The sequence below is a fragment of the Acanthochromis polyacanthus genome, chromosome 16, assembly GCF_021347895.1.
Source record: "Acanthochromis polyacanthus isolate Apoly-LR-REF ecotype Palm Island chromosome 16, KAUST_Apoly_ChrSc, whole genome shotgun sequence".
In the NCBI taxonomy this organism is placed as follows: Eukaryota; Metazoa; Chordata; class Actinopteri; family Pomacentridae; genus Acanthochromis; species Acanthochromis polyacanthus.
Genome location: NC_067128.1, coordinates 25719739 through 25738786, shown reverse-complemented (window position 1 = coordinate 25738786; position 19048 = coordinate 25719739). Strand labels below are relative to the sequence as shown.

The 19048-nt window shown below is 38.1% G+C and overlaps 2 protein-coding genes and 1 long non-coding RNA gene across 6 annotated transcripts in view; 1 reads left to right on the top strand and 2 right to left on the bottom strand.

Annotated features, from left to right (window-relative positions):
• LOC127537755 (uncharacterized) overlaps positions 1-19048 on the top strand; it is a 329554-nt gene that overhangs the window by 257211 nt on the left and 53295 nt on the right. The window lies entirely within an intron of this gene.
• On the bottom strand, positions 685-12564 carry LOC110955031 (microtubule-associated protein RP/EB family member 3-like). 4 transcript variants are annotated; one of them, XM_022199843.2, is made up of 8 exons: positions 12427-12564; positions 9205-9272; positions 7143-7267; positions 6907-7052; positions 6122-6281; positions 3398-3528; positions 2927-3079; positions 685-2180 (listed from the first exon to the last, which is right to left on the bottom strand). In XM_022199843.2, the coding sequence occupies exons 1-8, from the start codon at positions 12556-12558 to the stop codon at positions 2112-2114; spliced, it is 984 nt and encodes a 327-aa protein (XP_022055535.2). In that variant the 5' UTR covers positions 12559-12564; the 3' UTR covers positions 685-2111. The 4 variants fall into 4 exon arrangements, with proteins under 4 accessions (XP_022055535.2, XP_022055538.2, XP_022055536.2 ...); XM_022199846.2 differs by having other exon boundaries at positions 7143-7271; positions 12360-12502; XM_022199844.2 differs by having other exon boundaries at positions 12360-12502.
• The window catches only part of LOC110955030 (dihydropyrimidinase-related protein 5), a 32083-nt gene continuing 26679 nt past the window's right edge, over positions 13645-19048 (bottom strand). The window contains exons 10-14 of the mRNA XM_022199841.2: positions 18501-18642; positions 18087-18229; positions 17778-17985; positions 16272-16452; positions 13645-16173 (exon numbers count right to left, since the gene is read on the bottom strand). Of these exons, the coding sequence (XP_022055533.1) occupies positions 16088-16173; positions 16272-16452; positions 17778-17985; positions 18087-18229; positions 18501-18642 (760 nt within the window). The 3' untranslated portion in view covers positions 13645-16087. The remainder of the gene's footprint in view (positions 16174-16271; positions 16453-17777; positions 17986-18086; positions 18230-18500; positions 18643-19048) is intronic.

Below are 19048 nucleotides of genomic sequence, written 5' to 3'. Positions count from 1 at the left end.
CCTTTATTCAACTGTAGTGAAAGTGTAACCACTGACCCGGGTTGATGGCTTGCTGCTTCAATATATTAATATTTTGCAAGTCCATTGAACTTATTAGTTCATCTCACCCTTGATCTAAAAATGTTTTTAAAAATACAAATGATTTCCTGCCACCATAATAGCAGACTGAAGCATCCCTGTGGTGGCACTATATACAGCGCCTTCCATAATTATTGGCACCTCTGGTTAAGATGTGTTGAAAGCCTTAAAATAAACTTTTTATTGCAGAAGCATACTCTCAAATTGAAAATTGTTGAAAAATGTATTATAGGAGAAGATTAGGTGCTGTTTTGTTGGCAAAAGAGGGTTGTACAAAGTACGAACATCAGGGGTGCTAATTATTGTGGCACACATGATTTGATGTAAAAGAATTATTTCTTAATGTGTGATTTTTTTCCCTACTGAATAAATGCACTTGAATTAAAGGTTGGATTTTGCTCTTTTTCATTGTGGTCCTATACTATTTAGAAAAAAACTGAATTTATTAGAAGCTAAAGAACACATCTTAACCATGTGTGCCAATAATTATGGAGGGCGCTGTACATTTGTGCATGTGTAGGTGTATTGTGAACAGTTTACCACTGATTTGCATAGAGAAAAAGAATAATAATAGCAGCAGCATGGCAGACAGCACACATTTGCTACTTTTCTTGAATCTCAGAGCTTTATTTCATTCCAGCAGTAAGTCCAAATGATGTAAGTGTATCACATGGCTGCCATGGCATCAGACAGTGCAAGAGTCTATGATGTTTTCTTCTCTCAGACTGAACCAACTACTAATAATTACAATAAACAAAGCTTTTTGTTCCTTGGCAGCCACTGTGGCATTTCAACGCTATGCAACATATGAAAGCTCAATTAAATACGGAAACAGAAGAGTAACGGTAGCAGCTAAAATGTTCAACTCAAAACAGTCAAACATTAGTATTTAGTAGTGTCTGTCTGTAGTCTTATTTTTTGTTTTTTACACTTGTTCATTCATAGAATTCAAAGCCTGACATTGGTCTGATAAATACGTTTTATACTAATGCCTCTGACTTGGCCATTGTGGAATTCAATGCAAATAAAAAACAAACTTCTTTAAAACAAATCTACAAAATATAAAATTGCATCTTCCTGTATCTTTCTGGCTGCAGCCAGTCACTGCAAGTTGGCATTTTGGATCATTTCATTCAGTTTGTTTCGCTACATTTAGTGCAAGACCTTCAATTTCCCCAAAATCAAAACTCACATGTTTTTAAGAAACTGTGTAGCGCAGACTAAAAAAAAGATAAATAAATAAAACATAAATACACCATGCTGTCTCCTAAACAAGCTGTCAAGATAGGTTCATAAGCAAACCCTCTCTGGTGGGACAACTTTTTGAATGGGAACATAGCTGTGATGTTTTTACCTTGGAACAATGACTTCTTTATGCATGTACATGTGAGCAATTCAAAGTCTGTGATATGTCCGCGCGCTTCACATGTGTCATCATTTGCAACATGACCAAAATATATCCATGTGTAGGCCTCCTCTCCTAAGAAGCTTAACATCTTTTATAATCTCAGTTTGAGAAATGTCCAGCCAAAATATTTTAAAGCTGATCACATTGTGTGGAAAACATTGTGTGGTTTCATATATAAACAATACAGAGAACCCTGATGCATGTGTGTTTATCTCTGTGTGGTCACCGGTTAGAGTGTTTAGTAAGACAAAGTGACCTGACTCCTCAGACAGACACATTCACAGCACTGTGGGTTCCAGTGCTGCATCCATGTAATCTCATTGTTGTTAACCATAAACCTCTGACAGACTAGCAGGCTAAATTAACCCTGCAGCTTTCCCCTCCCCGTTAGTTTAGTCAGCCAAGCCAGGCTGCTGGGTCCTAGTCCAGACAGGTCTGGGTTAAGTGTCCTTTGCAAGTAAGAGTTTGAAAAACTAGGCTTTACAACAAAGTCATCATGGATATGGGCAGCCCAAGACAAGGTGGAAGAAGTACGGAGAGTTTGTACAAAGCAAATTAAGAGGGGAAATAAAAAGGGACAGAAATGACAATAACGGTGAGCTGAAGGGATGAGAGGTGGGAGAGTTTAGTACTCCTCCTGGTCTCCTCGTGCTCCCTCATCAATTTCTTCATCTTCTGGTGGTGCGAATCCCTCCTGAAAAAGTTAATCAGTCAGTGTTTTGAAGCTGTAGTGTGTGCTGTTATAGACCAGAAATAATCTGTCTTCTAACTTGAGATCTTTGTATGATGGTTTCCCCAGTCTAACGTTTCTACATTTGCTTATGTTCAGATTATATTTTGAAAACTCCCCCTTGCCCTATCATTTCATTCAGCCTGAGACTGTTGAAGATGCTTTATGTTGCCTTGAATGTCCACCTAAAAATTTAGTGATCATCAGATCAGATTTAACAGAGCATAGAAAAGTAAAATGCAAACATAAAGATAAACAATGGTAACAGATAAGAGATCATTGCCAAGAAGGACAGTATGAGTTTTTCCTGATGACATTACAAATTATGGCTTTAAATAGCAGGGTTAATCCTGGACAGGTCACCAGTCCATCACAGGGCCATACAAAGAGACAGACAACCAGGTACACTCACATTCACACCTGCAGACAATTTAGAATCACAAATTAACCTCAGCATGTTTGTGAGAGGAAGCTGGAGAACCTGGAGAAAGCCCACACATGCAGACGGAGAACATGGAAATTCCACACTGAAGAAAATCATACTTTTAAGAAAAAACTAGGGGTTTGTGAGAAATCTGAAAACTATAGTCTTGTGGGTATATCTGGATTTCCAGTCATCGAAACACTGCAGCATATATAAATGCAGTCTGCTTTCACACTAAAAAACTGAACACTGAAAGGTTCTCCTAGTGTAGTTGAATTGTATTTACCTCTGTAGCGTACAGTATGTCTATGATTTTGTTGAGGACTGGGCTGTTTTCATTTTCGCTCTCCTGGCAGATGAGCTCAATGTCTCTCAGCTTTCCAAAGTAGAAGTCTCTCTCCTTCTCCAGTCCATCTACAGTCAGCTTTAGATCCAACACCTACAACCAGATACAGCCAGGGAGAAAAATGGTGGGAAGGCAGGTCTAACAGCAGAGGGATCTGACATTAAAAAATAAAGAACAGCAAACCAATGAACTACACAAAGGATGATAAATAATATGCATGCAAAAACTCCACACTTTGGACATATAAGTAGATATTTAATTATATTTGTTTGTCTCAGGGAGATTTAGAGTAACTTCCAAACCACTCCCATGAATATTGAATGTTCCATTAATCATGGTATGTGGTGTGAGACCTGCACAGACTCTTAATTATGTTCTTAGAACAGTCAGAACACATTAGGGCCATGGTACCTGCTGGTTGAGCTCTGTGAGGTCAGCATCCTCTCCATTACGTGTCACAGGAGTTGTCCTGCGGGCTACGTTGATCTGCCTGTGTGGAGTGGGGACATTCTTCGGTGCTGTGGGAGATGTTCTCATAGGGCCTAAAAGACAGAAGCAAACACATTTATACATTTATACTTGTTTGGACTTTCACTTGCGCCTTCCTTTTGCCCATAATTCAAAACGCTTGGCCATTTTCAATTTTTCAATCATGTGTCTGTGAGGGTTAACAGACTTGTTTAGTCAATGCAGCTTTCTACTCTTTTTGCGTTATGGATCATTCTTTACTTGTGTAAAACCGCTTTAATACCTTAAGTCTCTATTTGCTTATGTGTTTAAGTATGTGATTGTAGTGAGTTTTGTAAAATGTTTCTGAGAACAGACACTTACACTTATAGCTATTATTGTGCTGTTACTGATGCTGCTGCATTTGATGCCTGATCAGTGTGGACAAAAATCAACCTAAACTGATATACAAACATTTGAGTTCACACTGAGTTGGCCGTGTCTTCCAGATGTGCACTGATCTTTATTTTAACTTGCATCTAAGCCTAAAAGCCAAGTCTTTACCTTCAACAAAACACTTTAAGAAATGAAAAATTATCCTCATTTTGCACAACTCTCCTCAGCCTCAGGCCTAAAACAACTTCATTCCCTCTGTCACAAGAACAAAAGTGTCACAACAAACACACACACGCTCACAAAAAACACACAGATAAACACAGATTTACCCTAAAGAACATGTCTTAGCAGTGTGTTTTAATTTTATTGCCTTTAAGAAGAATATTGGTATTTTGGCAGGTTTCAGCCCATTTTCTGAAAATCACGTACACTTCACATTAGGGCAGCATGACTTAGCATGTCAGTATTGACATTGCAATGTGCAAATGCACAATAGTCACATTGCATAGCACAGAGTGAAGAAAAGCAAATGAACTCAAGTGCACCATTCTACAATCTTTTTTCCTTCTTAATACACATGGTACCCATTGTTCATGACCAATCTACAACAGAAGTCTGTCTTATAGAACATAATTTACTCAGATTTAAGGGTTCTTGGATACAAGCAGTTGTGCCTTTTTTTTTTTTTTTTACATGTGTATACAAGGAACAGGAGAGACACCCTGAAAAGAAAGATGTGATCCAAGAACAGGTACTTTTGTCAGCAGTGTCTTGCAATTGTTAGTACTATGTGAGGCAACACAACTGTTCAGTATGAGGCATGCAAAGCCAGATCTGAATGCCAAATTAAAAGCAAAAACTACTTCAGATGCCTTTGCCAGCATCTGAAGTACATATGAGACAGGCTCCAAATGGCAGAGAGAATCAATGATGCAATAATGTTCACCTCATGAAAGACATCCTACCAATTAACACAGTTACTAAAAAGCATTTTAAAAACATGGTTTTGTTACTTGACAGTAGTATGTAAAACCACCATGAAAAAAATTTCTTAAGTTACCATCCCAAAGCTGTATTAAAAATGCAAGGTACAAGTTAAAACAGAGCTGTCACAAATGGAATATCTTGCACCACGTTTGAAAGAAAACAAGAGGGCGCTGGTGATGCGGCAGCTTGTTACGGCAGCTTTTTAGTCCTGTGTTTTTCAGTTTAGCGTACTTTTTTCATTGATGCCAAATGTTTTTACAATCACGATTTAAATGTTTTGATTTTACTTTTTCTGATTATCTTGGGGCTGCTCAGTGGAGGAGTGGTCAGCACTTTCGCCTTGCAGCAAGAAGAGCCCTGGTTCGAATCCCGGGGTGGGCCTGGGATCTTTCTGCATGGAGTTTGCATGTTCTCCCTGAGCATGCGTGGGTTTTCTCCGGGCACTCCGGCTTCCTCCCACAGTCCAAAAATATGCTGAGGTTAATTGAGTACTCTAAATTGCCCATAGGTGTGAATGTGAGTGTGATTGTTTGTCTATATATGTAGCCCTGCGACAGACTGGCGACCTGTCCTGGGTGTCCCCTGCCTTCGCCCGAGTCAGCTGGGATAGGCTCCAACACCCCCTGCGACCCTCGTGAGGATAAAGCGGTGTATAGAGAATGGATGGATGATTATCTTGGAGGAGTGAGAAGCGAGAAAGGAGTGGAAAAGACCATTGCTACCGTAGCTCAGTGAGTTCTACGTGAGGAGCAACGGAGTCAGCCGGCTATTGTTTACTCCCAACAGGAGCCTCTTTGTGCTTTGGTCACAGATTGCATCTTGCATTTGTTAAATTATACACATGCTGTATTTGGTGAGTAGATTTTTCATATTGCAATATATATCGCAGGAAAAACATGTGAATTACAAATTGTGATAAGTTGACTCTGTTGAACAACTTGAATAGAAAAACCATGATATCTTGTAAAGTATGCTTACATGAGGTTAATGAGGCTACATATTGCTTACATAGCTGGTGTCCAGAAGACTTTCCAAAACTGTTTAAAACGTATGTAGCACTTGTTCACAATTTTGTAGCAGCATATGGAGACAAATCAGAGGCCTGATTTGAAAGCAGTTAAGACACTCTGAAAGCATAGACATCTCACACACATACATGCTCAACAGAGGGGATATTACCTGATTGAAGGAGTCTTTCAGGTTTGTGATGAATGGGTTCACCTGGGTTAGAGGTGGGGATGTGGTTGCATGAAAGAGGTGAGGGCAATGGAATGTAGCGTTTGAATTCACATACGTGTGTTGTACCTGGGTTAGGTGGAGGTGGCGTTCCCTCCTGGCCCTGCCGTGATAGTAGAGGGTCGTATTCTTTCCTTTCGTGGTTCGCATCAAAAAACTTTTTAAACCACTGAAGGAACTCAAAGTTGTCCTGGAATTTTCCCTTCACCAGTCTCTCCACAGGGATGATCTGAGAGGGATCACACAAAGTGCGACATGAAGTAAAAAAACAAGGATTCACGTATGCCGATTGTCACATAAGTCCGCCAAGGAACGCGGCGGAGTAATAAAGGAGTTCTGGGACAACATGTTAATTACTATCATTCAAGAGAGCTGGGTGGCCATTCTTAAGATTCTAAACATGTACTGTAATCATGTTGCATGCCATCTCTTCTCTCATTGCCTTTATTTGTCACCTCTTTATTATCTGCACTCACAATAAAGGCAAACATAAAAATTCTGTGACTAAATTTATCCTTATCTATAGTCTCTTTATATAAAAATAATATAATTTATTCAGTATCACATCGTAGATACTGCTTCACTTGCCTCTGACCAGGTTACCTCAATATAAAGAAGAATCAACACACCATAAGATCATTATTGAAAACTGAGTTCTGCAGCATGTTTAGAGGTAGTGGTATCCGATAATAACTTCTAATAACCAATGTAAATAACTAAGACTACATTTAGCCTGTTTCCTAAAGCTTCTTATCTTTTTCTCTGATGACTTTTGTTGTCATTGCACTGATTCAAGAACTCTGTTACCACAGGGAATAATTTAACCTAATATGTGGGCTTGTGGGTGCTCTCACCTTGTCCACATTCATTCTCTTGAATGCAGCCTGTAAGACCTTGAAATTATGGATGTATTCATGCTCCAGTTTAGCAAAGAACTTGACTTTCTTCAGCAATATGCATCCTGGAAACAGTATGTCCATGAACTGGCAGTAAGCAGTGCCTTGGACATAGAAAACACACACATGATTAAGTCCTTAATATATACTTTTAGTTAATTAGAGACTTGACTTTAAAAAATGCATGTGATTACCTGTACAGAGCTGCTCAATCTTTGTGTAGGTGAGCTGTAGAGAGTCGTTGACCCATGCCAACATGTCATGGCGACTCAGGTTCTCTATGCTCATAGAGGTGGAGTAGACATTAATTGCCATCCTCCTGCCTCACAGATATACAAGCACATATACATGTAGCTGTTAAACGATAAACTTGTCAAGGCTACGGTTTTGACCAGCCAGTTTTTTGCACATACATACATACATCAAAACATTATCAATTTCTGGTTTAGTATCTTGCCCGACACCTCAGCAACAGAAGGGGCCAGGGATCAAATCTCTTAATTTTCAATTAGTGGACAACCTGCTCTACCTCCTAAGCATGCTTGCCTCATACATGAACAAGAATATGTGTGTGTATCTACTGGTACACAGTCACAATGATTACAAGTAAGGAAATGGATCATTACAGAGTAGGTTACATTTTAATATTACAACTGAAATTCTTATACTGTACATTCTTTAAACATTAGAAGATCAAGTCATCAGTAAAGTCATGTCAATCAAAAAAGCCAACAAAAATGAAGAGTCAGAGTTGCTATATTCACATTTAAGTCATATTGACTGATTCATGATATCAACTAATTTATGAAGCAACATGTAAGACAGCATTCCACCTTAAAAAGGACATAATAACAGATATCAGCTGGTTGCCTTTGAGAGGTATGGTGAATATTTTTTTCTCTCTTGTCTGTACATTAATCACTATATTAGGCACCCTACTAGCCTTATATTTTGGAACGACTGAAAAGTTGCTAATAATATGACTAAATAACTTCAAACTTATGTGAAGTCTTTATTTATGCTTGTTTATCCTATCCATCACTATTAATGCAAGAGCCTGTCAGGGTCTAAAGATGGGTTACAAAATATTTACTTACAAAAACAGCTAACGTGCTATTGTGCCACATATTGTAATATAACAGCCATTTCACAGATAAAAAATTCTGAGAGAATAAAGATATAATCCCATAGATTAGAGTATTAGGTTTTTCTTTAGGTAAAAAAATTAGTTACCATATGATGACTTTGTCAACTATTGACAAAGTCAGTCTAACATTTGTTTGTGTGGTCATCTATAATTGACTGATATCCGTACACTTGCCACTGGAGGAACAGTGGTTATATAACCTCATAAACAAGCCACAACTTCAGTGTGCACACATCGAAGTTGAGCTCCAGTCATTAAACAAACAGCACCACACCCCTGAAATCCTGTGTGTTAATGAGAGAGAATTAATTCAAATGTATTACTTAATTGTTTCTTTATCTTTCGTACTTCCAGCCTGTCATCTGAGATTTTCACTGTTTAAAATGTTGCTTGTCTAATAACACAATCAACTTTTGAGTAAACTATCATTTCTCTATTTTCCTGTTGTGGCCTTACATGTCTTTGCTTTAAATGACAGAAGATCAGAAGCCACAAAAAAAATGAGCGCAGGAAGAGACAAAGTCTTAAAAAAACAAAAAACAAATGTTATTCCTTGCTGCCGAGGCTGTGACAAGCTGCATGTAGAGATGAGGAGAGCAGGGAGCCTTGTGCCAATTATGGGAGGCAGTTCTCAATGTCACTGACTGACTCTTAGAGGACAGACTGTCTGCAATAGAGTAAAAACTGCTTTGAAGAAAAAACTGTGTTCTATCATTACTGAAGCACATAAATTATGCAGCAAATCTTTTCAATTCATATTTTTGTCCTGAAACAGTAACAAAGTTATGAAGGGATTTTAAAAAATATGATGGGAACAAGCATTTTTTTTAGGAATGACCCCTGATTCTCATAAATCTTCATTTAAAGATATAAATACATCCTTCATTAAGCAGGTTAATGAAGAGCAGTCATCACATTCTTTGATGGGTTGACAGAATTAAACAAAATGATGCACTGCCTGTCTCACACTGGTTCAAGAGTCATATACTGCACTTTGTGAATGTAACATGCTTTATGTACTAAAATTAGATAAGGTATCTCATATCATGTGAGTTGTGCTGCATGCATTTACAAAAAATATATGGTAAACAATGCCACACTTTACTCACCTGTACTGGGTGTGTGTTGGTGTGTACCGTTGAGAATTGGGCTGTGCTAGACCACCCTGTAGAAAGATCTGGAGAGATAACTGGGAATTAAAGTTACTTCATTGGCAAATCTGTCAAAGGTAAGTGCTGCTTCTCTTTGTATGTCATCTTGAAATTCCTCTTGGAAGGCTAACGGTCGTTTTCATTATCGATTAATCTGCTAACCATTTTCTTGATTGACTGTTCTATCAACTGTCAAAAATTGTAAATAAAAAATGGCAATAACATTTTTCTATGCGACATCTTCATGACATAAAACTTGAAAAAAGTTAAAAATCAGGCATTACATTGTTTGCATTTCAAAATTATTCTAAATTAATAATGAACTGTCATGATTATTAACTGTCTATGTGTCTCAACTGAAGGGTCATAACAGTTTACCGTCTTGCTTAGGAGCACCTTGACAGGGTTACAAAGACACGTCATAGATATCTAGTAGCAGCCAGTCACTAGTTCACTCACTGGGCCACTAATCTGTGCCTCAGTTAATCCTTTTAGCTAAGGTTCAACACGCCCTAACAAATCATAGTTCACCTCAGATTGCCAGTGGGTGTGTCCAACAGGTATAAAACCAATACTGCAGTGATGCATTACACTGACAGCCCAAGATAAGGAAAAATCTAACAATAAAACAGCATTTCCGTTGAACTGATGGCCTCCAAAACAAACAGCTTACAGGATACTGTACTCAACAATCACTTCCTGACTGCAGGGCTTCACAGAGGTAACACTGTACAGCAGGCAAATGCTGCTAATTTGTCTCTACTCTAGTCTGTCAGTGGAGGAATGCAACAAATATTACAGAAATCCGTTTGATTTTTTGAAGAATTATAGACAGTATTAAAGCATGTTGATTTAAGGTTATTTTGCTCTTTGACAGTCTCATTCACACATGAAGCAAACTGCATCCAGGTCCCTGACAGAGTGGTGTGATACTACAACAACTCACAGTGTTATTCATTCATCAGTACAGCTGAAATGAGGCACTTATTTGGCAACAATTTTGATAATCAATTGACTGAAAGAGTTTTTTTAGGCATAAATGACAAATTGCTGTTGCTGATTTCAGCCTCTAAAATGTGACAGTTCCCTGCATTAGTTGTCTTGTATGGCAGTGTATTAAATTTCAGGGTTTTAAAGTGTTAGACCAACAAAATGAAACACCTGAAGGCATTACTGTAGCCTCTGAGAACTTGTCAAGCACATTTTCAGGTGACAGATAAGTTAAGAAGGGATTGCATTTGGCAGACGAAGTGATAATTAAAATAATCATTAGTCACAGACCTAGTTTTAGGAACAATACAGACAAAAAACACCTGCCCTAAGGACAGGGGGTCAGTGATTTATAAGAACATGCAAGATTAAACCTGAATATAAGTCAGTCACCTTAAAGCTATCTTTATTTTTATTCTTATGGCCAGACAAAGAATCAGAAGAGATCTGACCAATGCACAATCCTTATCCTGGATTAGCATATACAAAGTCAATGTACTACATCTGAATTTCTTTTAAGAGCTGGGGCTGAGGGGTTGAGACAAGGTGAACAACTTTCATAGCTGTGCTTCAAATCTCTGCACTTTCAGATTATGAGACACCAGACATTTACCAGTAAAAGGTACCCATATATTACCACAACAGTTTCTGTTACAGCCATCAAAATGTGTTCATTTCAGCAAATACAGACTCTTGTATAATCAATGTAAAAACTGTTATGATAACCATTCATCATTTTTAAACAAAGATGCAAACAGCATTTTCAGAATCAGAATCACTTTTTATTTTGGTTCCAATTTTGTAATTGTGAAGATTTCCAAATTTTCTTTGCAAGTGGCAGTAATTTTGGACTGTGTAATTTGAAAACACTTTTGATAAACTGGGATGACCAAAGGACTGAATCGAATAATACAGATAAATAATACTGATTTACTAATAGTCAACATAATACCTCCAATTTAGGTTAGTTATAGTCTTGTAACTGTCACACTTGTGACCCCATCTAAATACAGCAGCACTTGAATTACATGTTAGAGACTATGTGACAAATAAGTTTAATTAATATCAAAAGATATATATATATATATATATATATATATATATATATATATATATATATATATATATATATATAAAATTACTGAGATGATTCTCTGACAAATGTTTTATAAAGTGATCAAATGCTGTGTGATCAACATGAAGACATAAAAACAATACAATGTATCCTGATAAACTCCTTTCTTTTCCAAAAAGAACTAAACAAAAAGACTAATTTGGGAGAAACAGCAGTTTAAAAACATGTTCATTTTCAATACTGATTCTATTTTGTATGGAAGCTTTCAGACAGGCTAAGGCAATTCACAGATGGCTGACAAGCTGATAAAAAGACAGTACAATAATTTGAGTCTAATACAATGATATCGATAAAACGAGGGACATAGGGTAACACAAAGGTAAAAATGTGGAGGGAATGAAAACACGATATTAACAAATAAAAATAAAGTGAAACAATGGAATTTACGACATGATTTGTAAAACGAGAAATATATTGATTATAAAAAGTTTTTTCCAAACATATTTTTGAATCAAATTAATTGCAATTAATAGTCACTGCGCATTGTGTTTTTCTTAGAGTCAGCAGATATAATAATAGCATATGACGTGAGCTTGACAGGCTATAAAAGTGTGTTATTACATTACTTGTAACCTCTGGTCAGACAGGCAGTGACTGATAAAACTTTGCGGCCGGTGTCGGTCGGTTGTAGCCAGGCTGTTGTGACAGTTGACGTTAGAGCCGTCTGACGGTGCGACAGGCACCGCTGTGACTGACCAGCTAGCTCTTGGCTAACTAGTTACACTGCTAACGCTGCTGGTCGACATCAGTGGGGGTTCGGCTGCTGTTGGTAAATTCAGAGGATTTTCTGCTGAAATAATTTTACCACAGCAATATCAACGAACTCAAAATATGCCTGAGTGTAACTGAAAACAAGACTTTTTTTTAAGCCTAACGTTACCCCCCTCTGGAGGCCTTTTCGATAATACACACGCACATTACCAGTGAAAGATTAACTCTCACCTATAGGACGATTCAAGATTTTTTCCGAGACATGAATTAAACTAACCGTGAAATAGCACAACTTCAGACCAGCAGGGGCTCATTTTAAGTGAAGTTCAGTTGATATTACTCACTGACGCAGACACCGTTCCGCTCTCCGCCGTCCCGTTGTTTCTGGTGATGGGCTTTTCCGTTGCTATAACCCCGACTGTCGCCTCAGCAAGTTGCGCGAGACTGTTTCCACCTAAGCCGCTGGCACTGCACATGCGCGCAGCAGTAGAGGCTTTTTGCGTGGGATTTAGTGAAACTGCTTCCAATAGCGGCCATGATGGAGACAAGGTCCGGCGGTGTGACTGCAGACCACTTCCACTGCTGAAAGAAGTGCTGAGATCTGAGATTTACTTTGATGTCGGTACAGTATTGTAAATAAACTTCATGACAAGTTTCCTTATTTACCATTGTACTTATGAATTTTATAAATTCGTTGAGAGACACTGGGAAAATTTTTCGTAGTTTTCATTAAGTAGTAATAAAAAGTAAATTAAAAAGTGAAGTAGCAATAAAAAACCGAAGTGTTAGTATTATAGTAACTCAGTTGCCCCTTTTCTATATTTTATACAGATCATTGTGATAAAGTGGCCACTTTTGATAATTAAAAAGAAATACAGTAATAATGTCGTCCCTTTTTGTAATTTTGTAGGCATCAAAGTAACAAAGACTCCTTTTGCTTGTACAGTATCTAAGTATCATAGGAATAAAGTGACCAATTTTAGTAATTTTAAAATATAACAAACAAGCGTTCTGTCTTGTTTTTGTAAATATTATATTTAAACAAAGAATAAACTTTTTGTATATGCTATAAGTAGCCTAGTAATAATGTGTTCCTTCTGGTATATAGACACCACAGTAATAGAATTTAAGAATTTAATAAAATTCTAACAATGTGGCCCCTTTTGTATTTTCAAAATAAGTATTTTATTTTTTAAAATATGGTCAAATCAAAACAAAACAACAACAACAAGCAAATACTATTTTGTAGAATTTACAATGTGCTAAGAAAATGGCCCCTTTTTGTATTTTTTCAAATAGGTATCATAGTAACAAAGTGGCCCCTTTTTAGTGTTTTGTAAAGCACAGGGACATCAAAGTGGCAACTGTCCTTACAGTTTTTGTTAAGCAATACAAAACAAAAACTTTTCATATATTTTATAAGTAATGTAGCAACATAGTGGCGATATGTCACAGTAATACATTTATATTGTTATGCCTCCTGAGTATCTCAGGCAAACAAAGAAAATGTATCTCATCGCAATGTGTTTCTTAAAATTACCACTCTTAAATTGCTGCCAGCATTTGCAAAATTTTGCTGTTTTTTATTGTACAAGTGTCAAACAAATGTTTACACAAAAAAACAAAAAACAATTTTTTTTCATTTTTTTCTCACTTTATTCTTTTGCTGTTATTCTTGTGGTAAGAAACAAGCAGCCACTTACAGATTCAACAGGTTCACTATCCAACACAACAAGAATCTACAAACACACATAGCCACTGAGTAATCACAGTGCCTTCAAAACAACAAATCCATCCAACAATAAAATAGAGTGGTTGTAAGTAATCGTAGAAAAACAGCACCAGTTTTTGTGAACCTGCGGTGTTCAGTGAGACTTCACTCCTCCATCTCCATGTGGTGCTCTTCATGCATTTTCATCAGTGTGACAGGTGATTCATATTGGCACATTTACTCTTTTAACAAAAGAAAAACAAACATCCTAACTATATAGAGTACATGGACAAGACATGGTCATGTATAAATATAATACTGGTAGGCAGGAATGAGACATCATCAGGAGGTGAGAGGATCAGTGGCTTTCTTCAACCTGTGCAGCTCAATCTTCCTGCTCTGTGGAGACACACTGCTCTAATTACAACCCTGCTTCATTTTCCATAAGATGGACAGCTTTACTTTCAAACTGCACTACATCCATGAGATGTTGCTGACACTCAACAACTAATTCTAGATTTAGTCTTTTACTTTCAGGTCATTTTATGCATCTGAGGCCTCATTTAATAAATGTACATTGTGTGCAAACTGCACAAACAATTGTTTCTATTCACAAATTTGGATTATTCAGTGAAATAAGTTGATTTTGGTACAACAGTGTAACCACAGGGATAGCAATGCCACCAAAAAAGCACATAATCTTTTATTTGACAACTTAGACTTCAAATAATTCAATATTTTCTGTCATTTTAATTTAAATATAGCAATTTTTTAATATAAAATCTTCAATAGATAAGCAAGTTGTGAATGTTCTGGGCATGTTGAACTTGTTTTCATGGAATCTTGACAGTATTGTCCCTGATGTGTCTTCCTTAGTAGCTCCACTACTACTTTTCAGTAACTCTGTTAATATTCTATGTTTTTCATTTTGTCAATAAATCAAAAAAAACAACAGACAGCAAAAATGTACGTGTCTGTATGTTGCAAGGATGCTCGGATTAAAGGTCAATTAAAGGAATTACAGTGACAGTATACTCCACTTTAGGTAGATTTCTTTCTGTGAATAAGCGTGTTTACACAGCAAATAATGTAGAATAGGTCAGATTTATCTTTGTTAATTGTTTGTTTAGAGCGTGTTTTGATAAATGAGGCCTCAGAGTTTCCTGCCTTTGCTCAGGAGGCTCCGAGTGATCTCTCTGGTGAATGAGAAGGCACTGCATTCCCCATCTATTTATGTGATCACAACAGCACTTATTCTTATGTTTTGTATTAGCAGAAACATAACAACAGAACACTTTTCATCCCATTTATTCCACTACGATCTTTGTCACATGCTCATTGTCCTTTAAGAAACTGACCTTTCTTCCCTTCATGCACGTTGCAAAGTCTATAGATACAACAGAGATGAAGACAGTAATGCTTACATTTAGCTGTTGTGGGACCACAACTGAGACCAAATTATCAATCCCAGGTAAGCCCACAGGCTGTGTTCTTCCATAACTCAGCCTACCGACCCTGCTACATTGCAGGTGAAGTGGAGATGTTTCTGGGATATGTGTTTATTTCAGCCATAGGCAGTGAAAGTAGAAAGATGGATAGGGTCAAGTCTGACTCTGTTTAGAGAGTGTAGCTGTAAGATTGCACGGTGTTTAAAGCAGTTGGATTTCATCACCACACAGCACAGTTTATCCATTGGAAACAAAAACACTGTTAGAGGAACCCACGATGCAGCTGGAAGCCAAGCGCAGTGGGTGGTTTAATCACAAACAGAATCCACACACATCTTCATATGAGTCTAAAGCTATGGTGTCTACAGTGTGCTGTATGCTTGTGTGTGACAGGGGTATAATAGATATTTCACTGAATCCAAGTCTACTATTTTTAAATAATTCGGTCGACATCACTTCAGTTCAAACCATCAAAAACTGTACTGGTTTTGATCTTTCACAGTTTAGTTTCTTCACGAGATACAAGCAGGGTGATAATGAGCAGACTTTTTCAATGTTAGTATGATCAGCTTGAATTTGGCAAAACATTTTAAACTCATAGATAGCCCTTCACTTTTGTGAAATTAATCATGTCAGTCACTCCAATTAAGAGACAAATTAGATTTGTAAAAGTCACTTTGGCAAATCACTGATCATCAGTTAGGTTGTCACCAATCACAGACATGTTTGAATTTATTTCCCTCTTTTGACTTTAATCCTGTGATTAAAAATCAGTGCAGTTTTCCTGGTTGGTAAGAAATATACAAAACATGGAGGCTCGGACGGTTGAAGGTCCAACACCAGTGATTACCAGATACCACTGGAGCGGCCGCCGGGAGGGGCCAGGATCCGAGCAGAAGACCTCTTCGGGATGTGGTCATCAACCTGAGACCCTGAGAGAAAAACCCATAAAGTATATTTAAATTAGTTCAAAGACTTACAACATCACAACACAAATATCATGCATCTTATTAGTTGTATTTCAGCCTACCTGAGAGGCTAAAGGAGGACTCATGGAGGTCTCGGACTCCCTGGTGCACCCGGCTACAGGATTTGTCGATTTGAGCCCCTCCATCTATGGGACCCAAACCAAGCTCCTTCTTTATAGCGTTTGCAACCTTGGCCACGTCACCAGAGTAGGGATCCCTGACTACCCCTTTATAAGCCTGGGTCTAAAACACACAGGGAAGAAGTGAAGGGTAAACAATGACCATTATTAATATGGCAGATACACACAGATAAATGGTGAGGATGGGATTTTAAATCCAATGTTTTCCTAGTTGTCATCAGAACTTTGACAAAAATTGGTTCTTTACTTCAGAAAAAAGCCCCCAAATTCCCCAATAAGGAATGCCAAGCATGGCTGGAACTCTGTAGAAGCAGCTCCCAGACCTGGTCGCCCCCTTGTCGCCCTCCTTCTGGGGGCGACCAGGCCTGGGAGCTGCTTCCACAGAGATCCAACCATGTTTGAATTCACGATGCCAGTGTTTTACAAGGTCATATGATGGGGCATCATCACCATAAGTTTCTTTCATTTCATCAAAAGTCTTCTGTGGTGTGCGTCCTTTCAAATACAAAAACTGGATAACTGCGCGACACTTGACAGGCTCAATTTCACACCTGACTCAGTTCAAAGATGTATAAATCAGAAACCACAATTAGTGTACAGCTGTAATTTGCTACATAAACCTTAGAGATATAAATCATTGCACTTGCAAAATTTCAGCTGGATCAGACTACTGGAAGTGGGTCTTACTTATTAAATGCCCCTCGTAAGATAGAGACTATCTTACCTGACCCAGTTCAAACACGTGTAAATCAGAAACCACAACTAGTTCACAGCTGTAATTTGCCACACCACCCATAGAGATATAAATCATTGCACATGCAAAATTTCAGCTAGATCAGACAACTGGAAGTGGGTTAGGGGCATTACTTATTGAACGCCCCTCGTAGCTGTAGGGAAGTAGAAGAAAGTAAATATAGAAAGTAAATGTAGATTCTAATTTAAAATGTGACTTATATATTCAGAGATTTAAAAGTATAACTAAGTAATAAGCATGCAAAAATAAAGATAAATGTAACTTTTTAAAAATAGAAAGCAAAAACCAGCTCTAAAAACAAACACAAGTTAAACAAAGCAGTAATTAATACCCTATCCAGTGCAAAAAAAAACAAAAAAAAAACTTAGCAGAACCATGCAGAGACTGGGATGGAGGAAGTCACTGCAGAGAGCAGCAGCAGCAAAACAGTGTCAGCGCACAAAGAGAGCATGAGCATTAAATCCTTTATATAGACTGTCAGATCAGTAGGGCTAGACACAATGCGATGGGAGTGTTTGCAGGAGGTTTTCCATCAGCTGACACAGCAGAGCACCGCATGAGCCTTACTGCCCTGCCAGAATTACTGTACTGATGAGGGAAACTTTCACTGTGCAAGAAAATAGATTCAGTGTATTTTAAGTGACAGAAAACAAAAATGTTGAAACTGACAGCACCTTTTCTCTCTGGACCATCTTCTTATAGAGGTAGTCAGGGAAAGTTCGCTGTGGGTAGAATTTTCCAGATCCCTCGGCGCACATAAACACGCCATTCTCACACACCAAACGTCCACGGCTGATGGTGACCAGAGGAACGCCATGGCAGCGCATCCCCTCATACAGGTTGAAGTCTCCGCCCTGCACCTGAGTGCTCACAGAGATCGTCCTGCACACAGAGGAAACAATTCATGTTCTTGCAGTTGGGTCTGCACTGGATCAAGTAAGTGAGTAGTATGTGAGTATCGTTGTGTTAAACTGTGACTGTACCTTGTTGCATCCGGGTCCCAGACCACAACATCAGCGTCGGCTCCAGCGATGATGCGGCCTTTGCGTGGGTACAGGTTGTAGATCTTTGCAGCATTAGAGCTGGTTACTGCCACAAAACGATTCTCATCCATTTTACCTGTGACCTACAGGCATCACATGCATACAAAGTAAAAAATGTAAGGAAAAACGACAACTGTTAAATTTTGATATTGTTGCAGAGTATATTATCAACAATTAATGTGTCAGAGGATTTTGATGGTCTTGATTTGGCTGCTTGTTTTAGGAAATGTTTTGTGTTTAGACTTTACTCTCTGTGACTGCAAAAGAATGAAAAAGTCAATTTCTGTCACTGTCACTAAAACACTTTCTAAATCATCCAAACAAACTTGGTTGTGTGTGTATGAGTATACATACCACTCCCCTCTCCCAAATGACACTCATCCTGTCCTGGACTCCAGCCAATCCATGTGGGATCTTAGTGAAGTCCTCTTTACCCAGAGCTCTCTGCTTGGTGCTAAACGGACGGTGGTCTGATGCCACAACGCTCAAAGTGTCACTGAAAATAGTACATACAGGATCAGTTAACCCCTTAAGCTTCAGTGTACCGCCGGCGGTACACCTACTGATTTGCATAGGAATTTCAAGAATGTCCGACGGCTGCAAACACGATTATACAAACACTATACGCCGATGGAAAGCTTAGATTCTCATGAATGTATAAACCACTTTCAGATGCGATTACCACAGCGGGTGAGAAAAACACATTTGTCCGACAAAAACAAATATTCATCCATCCGTTCTCTATACATGGCTTCAACGCACACAGCGCGACTCACATTTCCGGGTTTATTATTATACACAAAAAAAAGATTCCACAAAAAACGGCCATAATCCAACCTTTTACATCCAGATGACACAAGCCAGTAAACTATTTTATCCAAAACATGTCCTGAAGTCGGTAT

What these genes read in the sequence shown, in the direction of transcription:
- LOC110955031 (XM_022199843.2), bottom strand. Translation starts at nt 12,558, where the DNA reads ATGTGCAGTGCCAGCGGCTTAGGTGGAAACAGTCTCGCGCAACTTGCT. An exon ending in GATTGAGCAGCTCTGTACAG is followed by an intron (nt 7,053 to 7,142) that starts GTAATCACATGC and finishes TCTATGTCCAAG; the next exon opens with GCACTGCTTACTGCCAGTTC. An exon ending in TCACAGAGCTCAACCAGCAG is followed by an intron (nt 3,080 to 3,397) that starts GTACCATGGCCC and finishes ATCTGGTTGTAG; the next exon opens with GTGTTGGATCTAAAGCTGAC.